The sequence below is a fragment of the Staurois parvus genome, unplaced genomic scaffold (assembly GCF_062004578.1).
Source record: "Staurois parvus isolate SC_StPar_1 unplaced genomic scaffold, SC_StPar_1.0 ptg000360l, whole genome shotgun sequence".
NCBI lineage: Eukaryota > Metazoa > Chordata > Amphibia > Anura > Ranidae > Staurois > Staurois parvus.
Window position 1 is genome coordinate 205106 of NW_028318156.1, and position 24799 is coordinate 229904.

The window sequence follows — 24799 nt, forward strand, 5'->3', positions numbered from 1 at the left end:
CCTGCTGGCTGAAAAAAAATAATAAATAATCATCTGTGGCCAGCTTTAGCTATACACTAGTAGAATTTTGTTAGAAATTTCTCATTTTCAGAAAGTTTATTCAATATTCTATCCATTGATGGAGTCAAATTGACATTTCTTTTCAACCACAGTGATGTGAAAATTCAAAAGAGCAAGATGGAAATTTTTTGTTAATAGTGTATGTGGTTTTTATTCAGTATAGTCCACTCATTCCAAAATACAATATTAAAAGCAAATAAATGTTGAAGTACTTTTAAATAACGTTCTTTAATGTGTCGATTCTACTGAGAATTGGTATACGAATGTTTGTATGAAAGTTCATTTGTAAATCTACTAGTGTAAGCAATGCAGCAATAATGGGTACATATCTTACCTGGCTTTCTTTACAAGATTCTTTAGATGGTGAGGACTGAATAGAAGCTCCTAAACTGTATATTAAAAAAAAAAGAAGAAGATAAATAACATGGCTCTATAAGAATATATGTGTAGAAGTCGTTACACTGGGTATTCCTGTTATTAATACTCTGCCTCCAAAATATTTCACATCTCAAACATTTACTAAATATCACATTTCAACCACAAATATTCTCCAAATCGTCCTGCTCTGGCCTAATTTCTGCCTTACCCATATGTTCATCATTTGCAAAGTATAGGATTGTTTACACCATATAATAATTCACACTGCACTAAGAGCCCTAACCTTTGGTTCACACCAATGTGTTTTTTTAGTGCGTTTTGCGAAAGGCACTACAGTGCAATTAACAAAAAATTAACATGAATTTACAAGAAATACATCTTATACTAATACACAGTCCTGAAGTAGCAGCGTGTGACCGCGAAACATATTGACTATGTCATATGACCATGTAATATGTGACAATTGGACACAAACATGTGAAAAGAATGTTTTCCTGTTGTATGGTGTATAATGAATTTTGCCTTTTTACTCTTTGATAATTTTATGTTGTTTTGAATAAATGAAGATTTTACACTGCCAATGAGGCACCCTAAATCACCCAGTTTCCTTTTTTTCCTTTTGTCAGCCAGCCTTAATGTAGTCATATGGTGGTTGACAGAATACCAAGAGTTTGCCAAGAAAGAGAGCAATAGAAAAAGATAGTCAGTACTTGCTCAGAGTATTTGGAGACTGCAGTGTTAAACAGCATGTAAACCCAACATGTAATATTCCTGATATGTGTCTGCTGTGCCATGTACATGTATGAAAAAATATCCTTTTCCCTGTATTGCTTCCTTTGTATGAAATTGCTGGTGTTCCTGCCAGTCCCGATATTTTCATATTAAAACCAGACCACACTAAGCAGGAGAGCAGTGTGGTCAGTTCTCTAGCTATGTGGGAAGATCAGTGCCGCTTCTCCTCCCCTAGCTGTTATGCAGCTGAGAACAAAGGGAATGTGATCACATATAAAAAAAAGAGGGAAAAAAAGCGATTTATAAAGAAAAGAAAAAATGTATATCTATCCACAAATGTTTTGCCTTTCATTTCTATTTTAAACTGGTTTGTTTTATGAGGTGATCATTTACAATCACTTTATTGGAAAAGTGGACAGGAGCTGGAAAGGTAAGAGACTGGAGGGTGCAAAGATGTCATGTTTCTCACATTGATTTTCAAATGGTAAAATCACCCTTCATCAATAACTCAATGTTAGCATTGTAGTAAAAGAAAATGCAATGTTTCCATCCCTTTAAAAGTATCTTGCCCAAAATGAAATCCCTATTGTAATCTGGTTTATATCTCAGCGTAGACTTCTGGGAAAAGCAGTAAGCCAGTAACACAAGAATAAATCATACATTGTACAGAACTTCTTCAGGTTGCCATACTGCAAAGAAGCAAAATTGGATTCATGATTTTTTTGTCAAGCTTGCTGCTTATCATTCATTTAGAAACCATTGATACAAGGAAGGCAACTAGCATTTTCAGGACAGAAATAGGGCTGCAAAGTGAATTGGCTAGCTTTCCTCTGTATAGTAGATGTGATCTGGGCAGATAAAGCTAATCCCTTCTACATTGGGGCAAATATGTGCAGGACAATTCAGGACAGAGAATGGTGATCCAGATTAAAAGGCAAAAAAAAAACCCAGTAAAGCAAGATCCAATTCCTTCCTAGTCCCCAGGAGGCATTTGGATATTCCCTGAATTAACTATCCCTTGTGTAATACCTATAAATGTTAGTATTCAGCTATATTTTGTACATTTAGGAATGCATTCAACTCTTTTTTAAAACAATCTACTGAGCTTACAAGAACAAACGAAATGGCTGTGCCAGATATCTGCTCACAGACACACCTTTGACAAGGAAGGCCGCAAAGCCTAATGTACTCAGCTATTAGCACTCCGGGGTTCATAGTACAGCTGAAACTTGAAAAAGTAGAATATCGTGCAAAAGTTCATTTATTTCAGTAATGCAACTTAAAAGGTGAAACTAATATATGAGATAGACTCATTACATGCAAAGCAAGATAGTTCAAGCCGTGATTTGTCATAATTGTGAGGATTATGGCTTACAGCTCATGAAAACCCCAAATCCACAATCTCAGGAAATTAGAATATTGTGAAAAGGTGCAATATTCTAGGCTCAAAGTGTCCCACTCTAATCAGCTAATTAAGCCATAACACCCGCAAAGGGTTCCTGAGCCTTTAAATGGTCTCTCAGTCTGGTTCAGTAGGAATCACAATCATGGGAAAGACTGCTGACCTGACAGTTGTGCAGAAAACCATCATTGACACCCTCCATAAGGAGGGAAAGCCTCAAAAGGTAATTGCAAAAGAAGTTGGATGTTCCCAAAGTGCTGTATCAAAGCACATTAATAGAAAATTATGTGGAAGGGAAAAGTGTGGAAGAAAAAGGTGCACAAGCAGCAGGGATGACCGCAGCCTGGAGAGGATTGTCAGGAAAAGGCCATTTAAAAGTGTTGGGGACTTTCACAAGGAGTGGACTGAGGCTGGAGTCAGTGCATCAAGAGCCACCACACACAGACGGATCCTGAACATGGGCTTCAAATGTCATATTCCTCTTGTCAAGCCGCTCCTGAACAACAAACAATGTCAGAAGCGTCTTACCTGAGCTAAAGAAAAACAGACCTGGTCTGTTGCTCAGTGGTCCAAAGTCCTCTTTTCTGATGAGAGCAACTTTTGCATCTCATTTGGAAACCAAGGACCCAGCATATGGAGGAAGTATGGAGAGGCACACACTGCAAGATGCTTGAAGTCCAGTGTGAAGTTTCAACATTCTGTATTGATTTGGGGAGCCATGTTATCTGCTGGTGTTGGTCCACTGTGCTTCATTAAGTCCAGGGTCAACGCAGCCGTCTACCAGGAGATTTTGGAGCACTTCATGCTTCCTTTCGCAGACGAGCTTTATGGGGATGCTGATTTCATTTTCCAGCAGGACTTGCCACCTGCCCACACTGCCAAAAGCACCAAAACCTGGTTCAATGACCGTGGGATTACTGTGCTTGATTGGCCAGCAAACTCGCCTGACCTGAACACCATAGAGATTCTATGGGGCATTGTCAAGAGAAAGATGAGAGACATGAGACTGAACAATGCAGAGGAGCTGAAGGCCGCTATTGAAGCATCCTGGTCTTACATAACACCTCAGCAGTGCCACAGGCTGATAGCTTCAATGCCACGCCGCATTGAGGCAGTAATTGCTGCAAAAGGGGCCCAAACCAAGTACTGAGTACATATGCATGCTTATACTTTTCAGAGGTCCAATATTGTTCTATGTACAATCCTTGTTTTATTGATTGCATGTAATATTCTAATTTTCTGAGATTGTGGATTTGGGGTTTTCATGAGCTGTAAGCCATAATCATCACAATTATGACAAATCACGGCTTGAACTATCTTGCTTTGCATGTAATGAGTCTATCTCATATATTAGTTTCACCTTTTAAGTTGCATTACTGAAATAAATGAACTTTTGCACGATATTCTAATTTTTCGAGTTTCACCTGTAAATAAGGAGCACTGTGAAGTCAAAGACTTTCTACCCAATCAGTATGGACCAGAGGCATCAGGGACCCTAATGTCTACATAAAGATCAGCTACCTCTGTACTATATCTAAAAGAGGAACTTCACTTTTTCAATTTTAGTCCCTCATCCATCCCCCCCCCCCCCCCCTTTTGCCCTAGGTGTTTTTTTTTTAATACACAACCCAATTCCAAAAAAGTTGAGACACGGTGTAAAGTCTACAGAAAACTGATTGGCAAATCTCATAAACGTTTTATTCACAACAGCAAACATGTCAAATGTTTAACCTCCCTAGCGGTATGATTATGTAAATATTTCTGTGCTCAAAGCGGTACATTTTTTTGCATGGAAATATGTCTTTTTATTGTAGGCCTGTAATTTTTAGAAATAACTCACTGAAATCTGTCCGAACAAGAGTTTAGTAAAAATCTCGGGTATGATAAAATGTGAAACACGAAATCATAAATTATAATATAATAATCATAAAAAATAATAATACATTTAATTGAATAATATAATCAAACCAAAAATACTGAAATTTTAAATAGAGCGCCAAGTTCGCACATCACTGAGCTTAGTCGCAAAATCGTTTTCAGTGATGACGAATTTCCCCACGAAGCATTATCACTCAATTCTGCAAGTGGTTCTGATTTACTATCGCTGTTTTCTAGCTGGTCTAAAACCGTTTTTGACATAAGGGGACACTTTTTTGACGCTATGGACTTTTCTCAGTTTCAAGGCGGAAAGAACAGTAAAAATGCAGGCAGAGCACAGGATAAAACAGTAGGGACAAAATATGTGAAATGCTTTGATACAGTAATGTTTTACTATGTGATTGTAGTGTATTTAGTGAATGTCACTTTTAAACATTTTTAAATTTCCCGCCAGCGTCCCGACGCTCGCAGGGATCGGAACCCGGAAGACGGATGCCAGCATCGGCCGGAGAAGATGGCTGGGGACACATCGCGGGAGCAAAGGACAAGGTAAGTACAAGAGGGAATCCCAGAGCAACGCTGCAAGGTAATCCCGAGTGTAGCTCAGGGTTACTGCTTTTGGTACTGAAAGTTAACCCCGAGCTACATTCGGGAATACCGCCAGGGAGGTTACACTTAGAAAAAGGACCATTTTATTAAAAAATAGGGTAATTTTGAAACTGATGGCAGCAACATGTCTCAAAAGTTGAGACTTGGCAACAAAAAGCTGGCAAAATAAGTGGTACTAACAAGGAAGAGCTGGAAGAACATTTTCCAACCAATTAGGTTAACTGGCAACAGTTCAGAAACATGAGTGGGTATAAAAACAAGAAAAGAAAAGCAAAGGTTCACCAATCGTTGAAAAGCTGCATCACATATTTGTCCAAAAATTTCAACGTAAAATTACAAAATTGGAAATATATTATCATTTACAGTACATAATATCAAAAGATTCTGGGAATCTCAGTAGGCAAGTGACAAGGCTGAAACACAATATTGGATGCCTGTGATCTTGGGCCCTCAGACAGCACTGCATTAAAAACAGACGTGATTTTGTGATGGGCATCACTGCATGGGCTCAGAAATACTTCCAGAAATCACTGTCTGTGAACATGGGGTCTTATTGACCCCATATCTCTCCATAAGGAGGACCTGTCACTGCTTATTCCTATCACAAGGGATGCATGCATTTCTTGTGATAAGAATAAAAGTGAGTACAATTTTTTTCTAAAAGGAACAGTGCAAAAATAAAATTAAATAAAAAAACATAAAATACATTTTTTTTAAAAAAGTTTAAAGTGCCCCCGTTCTCCCTGCGCATGTAATGGTGAACGTATATGTAGGCCATACCCACATATGTAAATGGTGTTCAAACCACACACGTGAGGTATCACTCCGAATGTCGGAGCAAGAGCAATATTTCTCACACTAGACCTCCTCTGTAACATTACACTAACCTGTAGAAATATTTAAAGCAACACTCATGGAGATTTTTAAAGTGCCGCAGTTTCATGCCATTCCACGAGCATGCGCAATTTTAAAGCATAAGCATGTTGGATATCTATTTACTCGCCGTAACATCCTCTTGCATATTTTACAAAACAATTGGGGTATATATTGTTTTTTTTTTTAATCAAAGCATTTTTTTCCAAATTTACAGTATATTCATTTTTAAAAACTGCGCATTTCAGTTTTGGTTTCGGCCAAGCGCATTTTGAATTTTCATTTTCAGCACCAGAATGTCCATTTCGGTGAACCACTAAATGGCGGAATTGAGCATAACAGAAAAATTCAGCCGAAGGTGCTCCATGAGTCGCACAGATGGAGGACCAGGAAGTGAAGGCATAGGATGAAGAAAGTGACGGACATGGGTGAAGCCATGAGTTGACCACCAAGCAAATGCTTATGGCTGTTCCTGGGCAGGAGAAAAAAAGAGGGCTGTTAAACAGTGGAAGTAGGGGTAGGAAAGGGGGACATGTAAACATCCCTTGTGAAAGAAATAAAAGATGACCGGTCCTCTTTATGGATACAAGACTCCAGATCTCTCCTCTACCCTTGAAAGCAAAAGATCAAACAACATTGATCTCATGCTTTCCAGAAAAAAAAAAAGGCAGTGTTTAAAACTGAACATGAAGAAAAGAAGTAGCAGCGCTCCAATGAACAAACAGCAGACTTCCTTTATTATTCAATAGCATGGAGATAAAAAGACAGCAATACATGGCTCTGGGAAAAATCACTAGAAGCGTTTCACACTCCTTCACTGCTTATTCGGTAATGAATAAGCACTGGAGTGTGAAACGCATCTACTGATGTTCCCAGAGCCATGTATTGCTCTTTTTATCTTCATGGATCGAATAATAAAGAAGTCTGCCGTAACTGCCCTAACCGGAAGTGATGAAAATGCTCATCGCTTTTGCCTCCTAGATCACAGAGGTGATCGGAGAAGATTCGGTCTTGGAACACGTATTGTAAGCAGACGCAACCATCGGATACTGGGCTTTCCCATCCCGGTGCAGAGGCAACAGACGGTGGTGAGAGACCCCCTTCTGCCACCTGTAAAAGCAATCCCGAAGCTAATTAGCTGTTAGGTTTACTTTTACTTTGTACAGCATCGATGGCTTTAAAAAACAATACCAGAGTGATACGTGTAGCTGCAGGCATCATCCTGGTATAACTATTTGAAGTCAATCGCATACATGTACATGATTTGGCTGCAAGTGGTTAATCTGGTGTAGGCCTTTTAAGAACTGGTTTACATTTGCTTTGCTCTCTGAAGAGCAATCTGTGTTTGGATTACTCTTCAGAGAGCATTTACAGGCTATGAGGAGGCCTTGAATCACCTCACCACCTGTTTTAAACCCCTACATGCCAGACTACCACGCAGAAACCGCATGTGTTGTGTGCAGTTGAAGCACAGCCCCTTTCACTTGAAGTTATACCAGGGGGCATTGGGGATATTAGTCCTGCTGTAGCTGCAAAGCAAACATCACGGCTGTGGCATGTGTACACCCCTGGCCAGTGCCTTCTCAGCTAAAGGGGAGCAGCTGAGAGGCAGTAAAAACATGGTTCAAATGGGGGGTTTTACCACCACTCCCAACTGCAAATGTAAAAGAGCCCTTAAAGGGCCAAATTGCTAGAAAAGTGGTGCAAATGATTTCTAAAATGTTCCCCATTTATGCAGCTTTGTATGTCATATAGAGTAGAGTGGTGCACTCTGTATGCTCTGCGATATATATTACATACTCTGAGACACTGCAATCTGTATCCTGTGCTAGGCATTGCATACCCCAGACTGCAGCACTGTGCTATACATCACATTCTCCCCACCACTGAACTCCATTGAATTATATTTCTGCTTACTTGGCTGTTCTATCTGATCCTGCTTACTACCTATTGCAACAATACTATAGAAATACTTTCTTGGAGGGACTAGAACCTGTCAGTTTTTATTGCGGTCTGTGCCCTCATTAGGGAGATTCACCCTCTCCATTTGTCACGTCTCCTATTATCGGTGAAAGCGAAAGTAAAAGAAAATCCCTGGTTTTGGGTTGTTCCCAGAACAGCAAACCGAAGGGAATTCTTTCTATGGGGGACACTAGTTCTGGTGACAATCAGGGATTCCCCCACCTTGGAGGGATTTCCTCCCACGTCCTGTTTTGGCTATGGGGTAGGAAGTGAAGGGGAATCTCCACAAAAAGACAGATGGCAATAGAAAAGAACTGACAAGAGTTAGAACCCTCGCTTATGCAATCCAAAATGGAGTTCTGTCTATAGTTCTACTTTAATCCAACTTCCTGAAACTGTTTGCAAATGCATGGAAATGTGCGATTAGCTGAAGAATGTCGAGTTGGGGAAATGCATAGAAATGTGCGATTAGCTGAAGAATGTCGGGTTGGGGAAATGCATGGAAATGTGCGATTAGCTGAAGAATGTTGGGTTGGGGAAATGCATGGAAATGTGCGATTAGCTGAAGAATGTCGGGTTGGGGAAATGCATGGAAATGTGCGATTAGCTGAAGAATGTCGAGTTGGGGAAATGCATGGAAATGTGCGATTAGCTGAAGAATGTCGAGTTGGGGAAATGCATGGAAATGTGCGATTAGCTGAAGAATGTCGGGTTGGGGAAATGCATGGAAATGTGCGATTAGCTGAAGAATGTCGGGTTGGGGAAATGCATGGAAATGTGCGATTAGCTGAAGAATGTCGAGTTGGGGAAATGCATGGAAATATGCGATTAGCTGAAGAATGTCGGGTTGGGGAAATGCATGGAAATGTGCGATTAGCTGAAGAATGTCGGGTTGGGGAAATGCATGGAAATGTGCGATTAGCTGAAGAATGTCGGGTTGGGGAAATGCATGGAAATGTGCGATTAGCTGAAGAATGTCGGGTTGGGGAAATGCATGGAAATGTGCGATTAGCTGAAGAATGTCGGGTTGGGGAAATGCATGGAAATGTGCGATTAGCTGAAGAATGTCGGGTTGGGGAAATGCATGGAAATGTGCGATTAGCTGAAGAATGTCATTTGGGGAAATGCATGGAAATGTGCGATTAGCTGAAGAATGTCATTTGGGGGAAATGCATGGAAATGTGTGATTAGCTGAAGAATGTTGTTTTGGGGAAATGCATGGAAATGTGCGATTAGCTGAAGAATGTCATTTGGGGGAAATGCATGGAAATGTGCGATTAGCTGAAGAATGTTGGGTTGGGGAAATGCATGGAAATGTGCGATTAGCTGAAGAATGTTGGGTTGGGGAAATGCATGGAAATGTGCGATTAGCTGAAGAATGTTGGGTTGGGGAAATGCATGGAAATGTGCGATTAGCTGAAGAATGTCGGGTTGGGGAAATGCATGGAAATGTGCGATTAGCTGAAGAATGTCGGGTTGGGGAAATGCATGGAAATGTGCGATTAGCTGAAGAATGTCGAGTTGGGGAAATGCATGGAAATATGCGATTAGCTGAAGAATGTCGGGTTGGGGAAATGCATGGAAATGTGCGATTAGCTGAAGAATGTCGGGTTGGGGAAATGCATGGAAATGTGCGATTAGCTGAAGAATGTCGGGTTGGGGAAATGCATGGAAATGTGCGATTAGCTGAAGAATGTCGGGTTGGGGAAATGCATGGAAATGTGCGATTAGCTGAAGAATGTCGGGTTGGGGAAATGCATGGAAATGTGCGATTAGCTGAAGAATGTCGGGTTGGGGAAATGCATGGAAATGTGCGATTAGCTGAAGAATGTCATTTGGGGAAATGCATGGAAATGTGCGATTAGCTGAAGAATGTCCTTTTGGGGGAAATGCATGGAAATGTGCGATTAGCTGAAGAATGTCGGGTTGGGGAAATGCATGGAAATGTGCGATTAGCTGAAGAATGTCGGGTTGGGGAAATGCATGGAAATGTGCGATTAGCTGAAGAATGTCGGGTTGGGGAAATGCATGGAAATGTGCGATTAGCTGAAGAATGTCATTTGGGGAAATGCATGGAAATGTGCGATTAGCTGAAGAATGTCATTTGGGGGAAATGCATGGAAATGTGTGATTAGCTGAAGAATGTTGTTTTGGGGAAATGCATGGAAATGTGCGATTAGCTGAAGAATGTCATTTGGGGGAAATGCATGGAAATGTGCGATTAGCTGAAGAATGTTGTTTTGGGGAAATGCATGGAAATGTGCGATTAGCTGAAGAACGTCGTTTTGGGGAAATGCATGGAAATGTGCGATTAGCTGAAGAATGTCATTTGGGGAAATGCATGGAAATGTGCGATTAGCTGAAGAACGTCGTTTTGGGGGAAATGCATGGAAATGTGCGATTAGCTGAAGAACGTCGTTTTGGGGGAAATGCATGGAAATGTGCGATTAGCTGAAGAATGTCATTTGTGGGAAATGCATGGAAATGAGCGATTAGCTGAAGAATGTCATTTGGGGGAAATGCATGGAAATGTGCGATTAGCTGAAGAACGTCGTTTTGGGGGAAATGCATGGAAATGTGCAATTAGCTGAAGAATGACGTTTTGGGGGAAATGCATGGAAATGTCTACTGGTTTGCTCTCGTCACCTTAGTAGCCATTCTGTGAAGAACTTCAGCTCCGGCCGGTGCAGGATAGCCGGGTTGCTCTTACACATGTTGACAAACTCTCGCAACTCTTGCACTTTCCGCTGGTCCATGGCTGACACAGACACGAGTACAACACCACCACCGACTGACTACCTAGAAGGAACTAGAAATGGCAGCGCAGGGTGATGGTGGGCGTGGCTAGCAACCAGCCAATCACCAACTACTCCTTTCACCCGTGGAACAGGAAGTCTGTCCGCTCTGGTGCTCTAGGAGAAGGCTCGTGACTCGTCAGGAAGTATTGTGTGCGGAAGTGTCTGTTTTCTATCGAAACGAGTTGAACTCGTTCTAACGACAGCGCAGTAAATAGAATCTTGTCACTTCTCTGCAAAGCCTATCCGCTATGAGAAACAGTTTATGAAATCTCCACCCACGGCCGTACTAGTGGCTCCTATTGGGCGCCTGAGATGCACACACCATAACTGAGGCTGTCACCTTGAACAGCCGCTCCACCCATGGCAACCAGATACCAATATGGTGTCTCCGTTACTACAGCTCATAGGAAATTCATCAATGTGTCGCGACAGGAAACGTTAGCGACTTCCTGTGCGACGACAGTGGCGGAATCCTTAGAGTTCGGTTATGTGGCGTGTTATTGTTCAGAGCTCTGTCTGCAGGCGTGTTCCAGGTCAGGGATTTCTTCCTCTCATGTCAGTGACACATTTTACATTTCTTGTTGCGGCACAGTGATGAAGTTCTTGGATGTAGTTACGGAGACACCATCTTGGTATCGGGTTGCCAGATACCAATATGGTGTCACCGTAACTACATCTCATAGGAACTTCATTAGTAAGCCGTGACTTCCTGTGCGAGGAGAGTGGTGGAGTCCTTAGTGTTCAGTTATGTGGCGTGTTACCGTTCAGAGCTCTGTCTGCAGGCGTGTTCCAGGTCAGGGATTTCTTCCTCTCATGTCAATGACATATTTTATATGTGGTCTGATAGCTGGAGCAGATGTGATAGTGTAGAGCTCATTAAAGCAGTAGTGAACTTGAGAACAAAACCCCTCTTTCTGCAAGACAATGTTATAATGTGCTAGTATGCATGGTGTACTAGCACATTCTGAAGGGTTAAACAAAGCCCTCCAGTGCTGTGTTGTCACATCTGAGGAGGCTTCCATCTTCCAGGTTTGCAGGCTGCTGCCACTGGACTAGCCGAGCCGCAATGACGTCACTCTCATGCATGCGTGTGGAAGTCTTGCCCATGGAACACAGCTCTGAAGAAACGGCATACAATGGTGTCTAAATCAAACATAACTAATATATGCCATAAGTGAAAAAGACAATATCAAAGGTGAAAAAATATTCCATGCATGTGACTGTGCTTTAAGCTGTTCCAGCTTAAAGCACAGTCACACCATTGTATGTGGCCAATTATTTTGTTTTCATGTATATATACTTTGTTTAGTATATCTGATTTATGCACTACTTATTTAGGTTCTTAATGTGTGATATTTAGCCATTATAGTCATTTCGGTTGACATTATTTTTTCTATCCACTAGAGGGAGTTCACATATTTTTAATATATATCGTGGTCACTTTGATTTACTATTATACTTTATGGAGACACATGATTGTATTCATGAGATACAAGCGCTTCACTAATTTTATGTTTATTTCATAATTCCCTCTACCTTGACTAAGGCCCCAGTTCCATCTTTCCACTCTACCCCATAGCCCAGACATGTGAAGAATACAGGAGACTGTCACATGTACCACACAGCCAGTACTTGCCAGATATTCCTGCAGCTCCTTTAATGTTGTTGTAGTCCTCTTGGCAGCCTCCCAGACCAGTTTTCTTCTTGTCTTTTCATCAATTTTGGAGGGACGTCCAGTTCTTGGTAATGTCACTGTTGCGCCATATTTTCTTCACTGTGTTCCATGGTATATTTAATGCCTTGGAAATTCTTTTGTAACCTTCTCCTGACTGATGCGTTTTAAGTCCTCATGCACACTGGACGTTTTTACAGCTGCTATTTTTGGCTTTTGGGGTTTTTTTTCTACAGTCAGTAAACTCCCCATCATGTTATCCTATGTGTCCATGCACACACAGACTGTAATCAACGTTTTTTGGCTTAAAAAACCCCCAGAACTAGTGGGTTTCTAGAGTTTTTTTGGGGGTAAAATGTTTTCTTTGGTAAAACAAAAAGCTAAACAACGCAGCTAAATGCTAATGCAAAAACGCTGAAAAACTCACATTTTTTTACGTGCCTTTACACAGCTAACATTACCAGCGTTATTAAAACTCCCAGTGTGCATGGAGCCTAATAATGAGATCCCTCTGATGCTTTCAACCGTACCTTGGCTTTTGCTGTAGGATGCGACTAAGAAAATGTCAGTGAAGACCTACTAGAACAGCTGAACTTTATTTTGGGATAATCAGAGGCACTTTAAATGATGGCAGGTGTGTATTGACTCCTGGAAAGGAAGCGCACAGGTGGTGCAAACACCTGGCACATTATCCAAGATTTATTGTACAAGAAAAAAGACAAAAAAAAATACAATATGAAGTACATGCAAAACCCTTAACGCCACATAGTTGTCAGCTCTGAGGAAGGGGACACTTCCCTGAAACGCATCAGCAGTCCGACCGTACCACCAGTCGGACACTCTGCCATCATTGTGGGCCATCTACAGTATGTGGCGTTAAGGCTTTTGTATGTACTTCATATTGTGAGAGTGTTTTTTGTCTTTTTGTTTTTTTTCTTGTGCAATAAACCTTGGATAATGCGCTAGGTGTTTGCGCCACTTGTGTGCTTCCTTTCCAGTTTTGATGATTTCCCAGTCTGAGGAGGGTTGCACCATCAAGAATTTATCCATAAGCTCTGATCTCGTTGAACCCTCTGGCCTCTTCTTGGCATTCACCATCCTTTTTTCTGAGGTGCTGGAGAGAGAGTGCTTTACAGGGTGTGCACACTTATTCAACCACATTATTTTCTTTTTTTTATGTTTACTCACCCCCCAAAAGATTTCAGTTTGTTTTTCAATTGAGTTGTACAGTTTATAGGTCACATTAACCACTTGCTCTCCTGAGGATTTACCCCCGTTCCTGACCAGGCCATTTTTTGTGTTACAGCGCTGTGTTATTTTAACTGATAATTGCGTGGTCATGTAACGCTGCACCCTAATTATATTTCCGTCCTTTCTTTCCCACGAATTGAGCTTTGTTTCCGTGATATTTGGTCGCCTGTGCATTTTTTATTTTTTGCGCTATAAAAAAAAAAGACCAACAATTTTGAGAGAAAAAAAACGATATTTTTGACTTTTTGCTATTAAACATATCTTTGCTAAAAAAAATCCCAATACGTGTAAATTAATTGGTCTACGTGAAATTTATAGCGTTTACAAATGGCAGAATATATACTGGGATTTTGTTTGTTATTTTTACTAGGGTGGTCGGGAAGCTGTTAAGGGTGGAGAAAGTTCTGAAATGATTTATCTTTATCTCATTTTTTTTACATCATAGAAACCTGACATTTTAACACGGGTGTGTAGACTTTTTATATCCACTGTATTCTGCTACATATTTGTGGTAAAAAAAATCCCAATAAACATACATTGATTGGTTTACGCAAAAGTTTTTTTTTTAATACTCCTAATGGCAGTGATCAGCGACTTCTAGTGGGACTGTGATAATGCAGTGGGCAATCTGACGCTAACTGACACTTTATGAGAACCAGTGACACTAAGAGAGTGATCAGTGCTAAAAATATGCACTGACACTGGCTGGGAAGGGGGGTTAAACATCTAGGAAGATCAAAGGGTTAAATGTGTGCCTAACCATTGTTTGTGTGTGTACTGTGAGGTGCTTTCACTAAGGGATGTGCTGGATTTTATTCCTTTTTTACAGGGAAACAAAATCCAGCACATCCTAGCTGACAGAACAGAGCTCTGCCTTGTTTACATAGGCAGAGCTCTGTTCTGTCATTTGCCTTGCTGATCAGCGGGTGCCAGTGGTCATCCATTTGCCGGCACCTACTGACTGGCTGGTGCTGTGTCTAATCACAGCACAGACGGGTCACCAGCAATGCATACACCCTACCCAGAAGTGCCGGATCATGTACTAGGTACGTGAGCCAGTGCAGGAGAGCCACTCTGCAAGTGGTTAAAAACACGCCAGTGCTCTTGACAGGAAAAAATGCTAATTTTGAGCGACTTTTGTGCTAGTGTTTAGGAGTGTTCAGTGTTTTTGTTTTTTTTTCCTGCTAGACAGACACTCTTAGAAATCCAAAACAGAAGGATTTTTTCTCTGCCTCAAAACGCTGAGCTTAAAAAACACTTCTAGATTACCTTATGTGCATGGACACCTCCTACCTTCATATACAGTATGTGATATGTGGTTCGTACCTGGCACTGTGCAGCTTGTCAAAGAGTGTTGGGTCATTTCACACTAGAATGTGTTGCAGGGGAGGTGCATTCTGTGCGTGTTTTTTGCATTACATGTGAAAGTGCCTTGGGAGACACACACGCTGCCATTCATTTGTAATGGTACCCCAAATGCATCCTTTGCAGCCACCAGACTGCATGGTGAGGCATGATTTGAAAAAGTAGTGCTTGCGTGTGCTTGGCAGTCTATTCAAATGAATGGGTTGTCAAAATGGGCAGGCAAGCATTCCTGTGTGAACCAGTGCGTTTTTGTAGTACAACATTGTATTTTTTTGACACATTTTTCATGCTGATGTGTTTTTTGGTTTTTTTTTATGGGAGGAGGCTGGATTTTATACATATAATTGTGCCAAACATGCTGCAACTGCACCAAAGATGTGCTTGCACCTTTTCAAAAACGCACTGCATTGATGTAAATGGGCACCATAGAGAAAAATGTAATTTCTATTGTCGTGCAGTGCAACGCGGTATCAAACATAGGAGAAAACAGCTAGGTTCACACTTCTGCATTTTGTGTGTGTTTGCCTGGGCACAGTAGCCCATTCATTGGAATAGGCTGCTGTACCTTCGGGTAATGCAGGCAAAAGTCCCTGACCTTTTTTCTAGTGCGCACCCACAGGGCAGCTACAGGGAACCGCATGAGGTGTGTTTTCCAATGTATGAGAGTGCCATTAATAATTGGCACCCCATGCATCTGCTAAAGAGAAGTGTGTTCTGTCTGCGATTCAGGAGTTGGTGCGATTATGCATTCCCAACCTGCATTTGTGTGAATTTAGCCTTAGGCTATGTATTTGGGTTTCTCTGTTTATTTACGAAAAACAAACACACAGTGCTGCTACCTCCACTTCACTAATGCTCTTGATAAGAAATACCAGTGCTCTAGCTGACAGCTGTTCCAAGCTCCAATAAGACTGTATCATGATGAAAAGCCAGCACTATGGTAATATCCACAAACAACTCATCTTTATTTCTAAGGAAAAATGCTTAAAATCCACTGAAAATGCCAACATATTTCGGCCCTTAGGCTTTAATCATGGCTGACAACTTTAACACACTTTATATAAAATGTAGTCCAATGTACTGTAAATCACAATGAACGCTGGCCACCAAACCACATGAAAAAAACCCTGTCACCTCCCCCAAGCACTATGCTCCTGTCGCTGGACGCTCTCTGTATGACAGTGCAGCTCCCCCACGCTGCTAAGTAAACAAAGGGGCAAGGCCATCCAGTGACTTAATCAGGTGACCTACCCCCATGACATCATAGTGCAGGCTCTCCGAGGGATGGTGTGTGACTTTTTTAGGGGTGGGGGCACCTGGTGATATCACTGTGTGGCCCCACCCCTTTGTTTAATTAGCGGCAGGGGAAAGCGGTGCTGTGATTCGGCGAGTGTTCATGTTTGGCGAGCAGCGGTTTTTTTTTTTTCTTTGTGTGGGCCTTTTGTTCATTATGACTGACAATGGATCCACATTGGGTGAACTTTTTTTTTAAATAATAAAGGACTTGTCAAAAACTGTCGTGTCTTTATTTACTTTTGCCATTTTTGGTAAATGAGTACCCTATAGTCATTCACACGGGGAGAGCTGCGATCTGGGGGCCCTCTTGTTAAAGGGGGCTTCCAGATTCCAATAAGTTACCCCCCACAACCATTGGGCCAGGATTTTGAGGAAGGGGCCCTTGTCCTCATCAATATGTTGAGGGCATGTAGCCTGCTAAGGTTTGGGGGGTTGTCACTTGCTCATGGCCCCCTTTCCTGCATGCTCGGATAAGGGTCTGGTATGGATTTGGGGGGGGTGCACCCCACGCCATTTCTTTTTTTACATAGAGTTCCCCTTAAAATCCAAACCAGACTGAAGGGCCTGGTATGGATTGGGGGGGGGGGGGAGGGGCACGCATTTGTTTTCTGTTTGGTTGTTTTCATGGCGTGGGATCCTTCTCTTCAATATCCATACCAGAGCCATGCTATTTTTTGCGTTACGGCGCTGTGTTACATTAACTGACAATTGTGTGGTCATGCAACGCTGCACCCAAATTAAATTTACGTCTTTTTTTTCACACAAATAGAGCTTTCTTTCTGTGGTATTTGATTGCCTGTGCATTTTTTATTTTTTGCGCTATAAAAAAAAAAGACCAACAATTTTGAGAAAAAAACTATATTTTTGACTTTGTGCTATTAAACATGTCCAGTAAAAAAAATCTAATTTCATGATAAATTTAGGCCAAAATGTATTCTGCTACATGTCTTTGCTAAAAAAAAATCCCAATACGTGTAAATTAATTGGTTTGCATAAAAGTTATAGCGTTTACAAATGGCGATATATATACTAGGCTTTATTTATTTTTTTTGTATTGGCGGTAATCAGCAACTTGTAGCGGGACTGCGGCGGGCATGCTGATACTGGGGGGGAATTGACTTGGTGTCACTGACATCCCCAGTCACACCAATAAAAAGCACTGACACTGTACTAATGACACTGGGCAGGAAGGGGTTAACATCTGGGGTGATCTAAGGGTTAACTGTGTGCTGTTTTTGCATACTGGGCTGTGTTTGCTCTTCACTGTAAGCCCACTCCCAGCACACAGTTAATCCTTTGATAACCCCTTCCCGCCCAGTGCCATTAGTACAGTGTCAGTGCTTTTTTTTTTTTTTTTTAGCACTGATCACTGTATTGGTGTCACTGGGGATGTCATTGACACCAAGTCAGTTCCCACCCAGTGTCAGAATGTCCGCCACAGTCCAGCTATAAGTCGCTGATTGTCGTCATTATTAGTAAAAGAAAAAAAAAATGCCAGTATCTATACCGCCATTTGTAAATGCTATAACTTTCACGTAAACCAATTCATTTACATGTATTGTGATTTTTTTTTAGCAAAATACATTTTGGCCTAATTTTATGAAGAAATTTGATTTTTAAATTTTTTTTACTGGACATGTTTAATCACTTCCACGCCACCCTGTAGTAGAAATACTGCTACAGGGTGGCACGGGTGTGCAAAATCACGTAGATATACAGTGAAGGAAATAAGTATTTGATCCCCTGCTGATTTTGAATGCTTGCCCACTCACAAAGAAATGATCAGTCTAAAAATCGAATGGTAGGTGTATTGTAACACTGAGAGACAGAATAGCAACAAAAAATTCAAAAGAAATGCATGTCTAATGAATTATGCCCTGTAATACAGGTAAGAAAATGAGATTAGCAGCACTCCCTTTAAGAGACTGCTTCTAATCTCAGCTTGTTACCTGTATGAAAGACACCTGGTAGCCAGAAATCCTGCTGAATGATAGGGGATCAAATACTTATTTCCCTCATGAACATGCAAATCAGTGCATAATTTGTTAGACATGCAACTTTTTTAAATTTTTTGTTGCTATTCTGTCTCTCAGTGTTACAATACACCTACCATTCGATTTTTAGGCTGATCATTCATCGGGATAGCGGCTTGTAGTATTCCACAAACGGCTCTTGGAACGACATTACAGCAGGCAATAGCATTCATTAAGTGGGCCCGTGCTTTGCCTTGCATTATATTACGGATGGTGTCTGTTTTGAGCATGTACAGAACTCTTGTGTTTAATTAGTACATCACTGGATCTTCATCATACTTGGTACAAAATACAACTCCAGAACGTGAGTGTATTTCTTATGTTTAATTGATGAATAAAAGTTTAAAAGGATAAAGCACTATGTTGAGTTCTTTTTAATGAGGAATACGGCTGATACAAAGATGCTTATCAGGATGGAGCTTACTTTGGAGTCTTCATTCAGCAAGCTGATCTTCTGAGTCCATATGGGACCAAAAGTGCAGTTAGACCGTAACATTGTATAATGTGAGGTCACACTGCGTGAGGTGAGCAGATATATGGTGGAGGATGTCTTTGCATGGGAATTGATGACAGATGCACATTTTTTTTTCGTTATCCAAAGGAAGGTTCACTGAATGAACACTTTGATTGAACTTGATTTTTTTGAATGACTTTTGATTGATTCATACTCAAATATTCTTTTTTTTTTTCTTTTTTGTGTGGTTTTTGTTTTTTATATATATTGTTTATATATTTATATTTTTATTTCAATATTAATATTTTTTCTACTATTTTTGTCTTCTAATATATATATTTTTTTATTTTTCACTTTGTTTTTTGGTTATATAATGGATTGTGCCATTGTTTCAAGTAGCGCAGCATTTTTTCACTTCACGTTATGATTTTTCGAGCTATGCAAATTAAAAACTTACATTATTGTTTCTTTCTTTACAGCTGGTGCTTTTTGCGTGATGCGATGGTTATCTACAAGATCTCATCCACTTTTCAGCTTTCCAAAAAGAAATTTGGGACAGCCCAGTCCTTTTACCCATCCACACCTCTTGAAAATCGGTAATATACTCATGCATTTAAGATGATTACCATCAGGCAGTTTGTTTCTTTGTTTTTTATTTACATACAGAAGAGCTGTAGCATGTATTGTGGTTCATAAAGGTAGAAAAAGCCACATAAAGGATGTGTAAAGCCATTCCCCTAACACACTAATAATCATTTCTGTGGTCCCTGTCAATACCAAATTTGCCATGTTATTCGAAACAGTTCAACCAGGCTGTAGTGAAACAGTTGTGAAGTAGAGATCAGATGGAAAGAGATGTAGGGGTAGAAAAAGTGGTAGACAGAATGAGGAAAAAGTTGTTGTGTGTGTGTTGGGGGTGGGGGATGAGGGATAGGTATATGAATTATGTTGAAAAAGTCAGTAATAAAAAAAATGTATACACACACTATATTGCCAAAAGTATTGGGATGCCTGCCTTTACACACACATGAACTTTAATGGCATCCCAGTCTTAGTCCGTAGGGTTCAATATTGAGTTGGTCCACCCTTTGCAGCTATAACAGCTTCAACTCTTCTGGAAAGAATGTCAACGAGGTTTAGGAATGTGTCTATGGGAATGTTTGACCATTCTTCCAGAAGCACATTTGTGAGATCAGGCACTAATATCGGACAAGAAGGCCTGGCTCGCAATCTCCGCACTAATTCATCCCAAAGGTGTCCTGTCGGGTTGAGGTCAGGACTCTGTACAGGCCAGTCAAGTTCCTCCACCCCAAACACGGCCATACATGTCTTTATGGATCTTGCTTTGTGCACTGGTGCGCAGTCATGTTGGAACAAGAAGGGGCCATCCCCAAACTGTTCCCACAAAGTTGGGAGAATGAAAGTGTCCAAAACGTCTTGGTATGCTGACGCCTTAAGAGTTTCCCTCACTGGAACTAAGCTCAACCCCTGAAAAACAACCCCACACCATAACCCCCCCAACACACACAACCCTAAGGACTAAGACTGGGATGCCATTAAAGTTCATATGCGTGTAATGGCAGGCGTCCCAATACTTTTAGCAATACAGTGTATCTCAGTGGTGCATCTGACGCTTTGCATTGCACTTGCTGATGTAAGGCTTGGATGCAGCTGCTCGGCCGTGGAAACCCATTCCATGAAGCTATCTACGCAGTGTTGTTGTGCTAATCTGAAGACCACACACAGTTTGGAGGTCTTTAGCTATTGACTCTGCAAAGAGTTGACGACTTCTGCTCACTTTGCGCTTCAGCATGCGCTGACCCCACTCTGTCATTTTACATGGCCTACCAGTCTGTGGCTGCGTTCGAGTTGCTGTTCTTCCCACTTGCTTCCACTTTGTTCTAATACCACTAACAGTTGACTATGGAATATTCAGTAGCAAGGAAATTTTATGGATGGATTTATTGCACAGGTGGCAACCTATCATGGTACCACACTTGAATTCACTGAGCTCCTGAGAGTGACCCATTCTTTGACAAATGTTTGTAGAAGCAGTCTGCATGCCTAGGTGCTTGACTTTATACACCTGACGTGACCTGGAGGTGGTTGGAACACCTGAATCCAGTGATTTGGAGGGGTGTCCAAATACTTTTGGCAATCTAATGTATTTCTTTTGTGACACCTTGGTAATGAGAAACCTTTTTATAGACCATCAGTTGAGACTGACCCAGCTTATATTAATTTCCACTGACAGGAGCAGGATTGCTTTCTAATTACTAATAGATTTCAGCTGGTGTCTTGGCTTTCCATACTTTTTTGCACCTCCCTTTCTTCATGTGTTCAATATTTTTTCCCTGTGTCATTCTATTTTATTGCACATAACTTAATTTCTGAACGTATTTTTTTTGGTTTCTTTGAATGTGTGGAATGCATGGGTTGTTACCGACAAAAATTTAATGTCAATAGCACCTTTAGAAATATATTTACCCAGAAAAATGGTGACGTGTTCAATACTTATTTTACCCACTGTATATAGGATCCCTGTAAAAATCTGCGTATCACTCTATATGGATGTCAATAGTAAGGACCCCCCCCCCAGGAGGTCTTACCCTGTTGGCCATGGTGAGATGCCTCAGACCAATAGTATTACATTTAAAAGCCAGATAGAATCAAATTGGCCCGGTAAAGCAGTGCCACAGAGAGGGGCGGGGAGGAGCCTGCCAGATCAGCCTGGGCTCTCATCTGAATTGGATTGTTGACCCAGGGCAAGGAAGTGGCTTCTGAATGAATTCTCATTAGGTGCCATATTTAAAGCAATTGGTGGGCAATACTTCCACTGCTTTGTAAGGAGCAACCATACATGTATGTTGTTTTAATGCGGGGCTTATATTTAATACTATATATGATTTTTAGGCATGTTTGAGGTCTTAAGGGTCCTGAGGAAGTGGGGAATCCTGTGAAAAGAGTAGACCAATGTAATGACCTCATCTGCATCTCTTGTTTGAGCTCTGTATATGGGTTGACTAATTTATTGACCTCATTTTACTTTTCATCAAATTTTAATGTTCATTGTTTATCATTCAGAATACTAACAACAACTTACAAAGCCATCGACAACTGTGCCCCTAGCCACATCACTATCCTTGTCTCAAAATATCAACCTAATCGTCCTCTTTGCTACTCCCAAGACCTCCTGCTCTTTAGCTCCCTTTTCACCTCTTTCCATACTTGCCTCCAGGACATCTCCTGAGCTTCTCCAAATCCCTACCCCAATGTGTCCAACTATCTCCTACTCTGTCCACTTTTAGACAATCCCTGAAAACTTTTTTCTTCAGAAGACCCTATCCCTCCTCCACCTAACAACTGTACTTTTATTTTCTCCATCAACTCACCCCCCATAGTAATTACCTTTTGTTTCTCTTGACCCTCCCTTATAGATTGTAAGCTTTAATGAGCAGGTCCTTCTGATTCCAACTGTATTAAATTGTATTGCAATTGTAATGCCTGCCCTTATGTTATAAAGCGCTGTGTAAACTGTTGCCGCTATATAAACTGTGTATAATAATAATGTATTTTAATGGTTTGTTGTGTTCAGTATTGGAGGCATAATTAGAATCCCGTCAAATTTGATTTAATATTTTGAGTAAAATAATTATCATAACCACAGCATTATCACAAACAAACTAATTTCCTATATCCAGTAGATTGTCAAAAGGATATAGACACCCATGAATAACCGTATATATTAATATGTTTTACTATATGAAAATATATAAAAACATACAATAAAACTTGAAAAGTCAGATACAAGAAATGGTTCTCAATCCTTCTTGATTATAGATAAACGTAGCAGTTCATTTGTGTAAGAGACACAGAAAGCCATAGTGAAAACACATATAGGATGGTATTACCGAGCCCTTCACTTTGCCCCAGCATACCTCTTTGGACATTTGAGACACAATTACCTCAGATTCTCTAGCTACCCCCTTTATACCCACCATCACTCAAGAGTTACTGGTTGCATGAGTGAATTTGTACCTTTTTATGTACATACTAAATTTCTTTGTTTTGTGCACAAGTTGAACACGTGTTTGGAAGGAGACATTAAGATACCTGTGCCTGATCTATTTTAATTTTTATGTTATGACACAAATGTGTGTTCCTGCCCAACCTCATATTTTTGGCATTGAGAAAAATTGCTCTGCGTAGTAGTGCCCATGCTGAGCAAGCCCCTGTGTTCACTATGCAGCAGGGTAGCAATCACTGTACTGGCACTCACTGTAATAGCGTCTCCCTCTACAGTGATTTTCAGAATCTGCAGGGATCCTGTAGATATGGCACATGCATACTTGCATTGGTCCAAGGTGGACCAATGTAAATATGTAATAAATCCATACCTGGAGCTCAACTTTAGAACTCTGTTTCAGATGGACCAACATACTGCAAATTTTGGGAAGTCTTACTAAAACTATTCGTAGAAATGTTCTCTCCCCCCTCTGCCTATCTATCATATTTTAAATCCACTCCAGTTCGGTTACGTCATCCTGCAGCTCTGTCTTTCCTGGCTGTGAATTCCTGGAGCCATAATGTCACCCATGAGCATCTATCCATTAATATATACTGTATGTGCTCCACCTTTGGAGGCTTTCAAAATTTATAGAGTTAGGACTGCAGTACACTGGGGTGCCGTGGCATCTGCAGCTTACTCATATACCGTATTTTCCGGCGTACAAGACGACTTTTTAACCCTTGAAAATCTTCTCAAAAGTCGGGGGTCGTCTTATACACCGGTATACGGCATGCTGACACTTGGTGTCAGAGCAGCACTTTTTAGGGGGGCGGCGCGTTGCCGCCCCCCCCCTTCCAACGGAAGGGACACTAAGTACAGGGGTGGGCAGGGGGCTGCTGTTTCTTACCTGGCTCCGGTCCCAGTCCAACGACGATCCAGTCCAGGAAGCGCAGCTGCTCCTTCATTCAGTTCGGCCGCTGGATGTTCGCGCGGCCGCTCGGCTCTGCCTCCTCACCGGTGATTGGCCGCCAGAAGTGTAGCTCAGGAAAGGCACACAGGCGGCCAATCACCGGCGAGGAGGCGGAGCCGATTAGCCCCGTGAAAATCGAGTGAGGGAGTGGCAGCAGCACCATACTGGCACAGGGGTCAGCAAGTGTCATTGGTGCCAGTGGGAGGAATAGTTCCCCATCATTGGTGTCACTGATATTAATGATGGGGCGTTATTCCTCCCACTGACACCAACGATGGGGCACTATTCCCCCCCCCCCCCACTGACACCAACGATGGGGCACTATTCCACCCCCACTGACACCAACGATGGGGCACTATTCAACCCCCCACTGACACCAATGATGGAACACTATTCCTTCCCCCACTGACACCAATGATGGGACACTATTCCTCCCACTGACACCAAAGATGGGGCACTATTCCCCCCACTGATACTAATGATGGGGCACTATTCCTCCCACTGACACCAAAGATGGGGCACTATTCCCCCCACTGATACTAATGATGGGGCACTATTCTTTCCACTGATACTAATGATGGGGCACTATTCCTCTCACTGATATTAATGATGGGGCACTATTCCTCTCACTGATATTAATGATGGGGCACTATTCCTCCCACTGATACCAATGATGGGCCACTATTCCTCCCACTGACACCAATGATGGAACACTATTCCTGCCACTGATACCAATGATGGGGCACTATTCCTGCCACTGATACCAGTGATGGGGCGCTATTCCTCCCACTGACACCAATGATGGGGCGCTATTCCTCCCACTGACACCAATGAGGGGCACTATTTCTCCCACTGACACTAATGATGGGACACTATTCCTCACACACTGACACTAATGATGGGGCACCATCATTGGTGTCAGTGGGAGGAATAGTGTCCCATCATTGGTGTCAGTGGGAGGAATCGTGCCCCATCATTGGTGTCAGTGGGAGGAATAGCGCCCCTAATCATTGGAATACCATACTGAAATACCATACCATATTGAAATCAAATCTGA

General features: G+C 41.5%; 2 protein-coding genes across 9 annotated transcripts in view; one reads left to right on the forward strand and one right to left on the reverse strand.

Annotated features, from left to right (window-relative positions):
- The window catches only part of ST13 (ST13 Hsp70 interacting protein), a 100969-nt gene extending 90112 nt beyond the window's left edge, over positions 1–10857 (reverse strand). The window contains exons 1-2 of the mRNA XM_089684861.1: positions 10541–10857; positions 395–449 (exon numbers count right to left, since the gene is read on the reverse strand). Of these exons, the coding sequence (XP_089540987.1) occupies positions 395–449; positions 10541–10650 (165 nt within the window). The 5' untranslated portion in view covers positions 10651–10857. The remainder of the gene's footprint in view (positions 1–394; positions 450–10540) is intronic.
- Positions 10858–11090: 233 nt separating this feature from the next.
- XPNPEP3 (X-prolyl aminopeptidase 3) overlaps positions 11091–24799 on the forward strand; it is a 151974-nt gene continuing 138265 nt past the window's right edge. For 6 of the 8 annotated variants that reach the window (XM_089684855.1, XM_089684853.1, XM_089684858.1 and 3 more), the window contains exons 1-2: positions 11343–11485; positions 19243–19359. In XM_089684855.1, coding sequence (XP_089540981.1) covers positions 11440–11485; positions 19243–19359 — 163 coding nt within the window. In that variant the 5' untranslated portion in view covers positions 11343–11439. Of the gene's footprint in view, positions 11226–11342; positions 11486–19242; positions 19360–24799 lie in introns of those variants that run through there. The other 2 variants (XM_089684854.1, XM_089684857.1) reach the window with 2 other exon arrangements.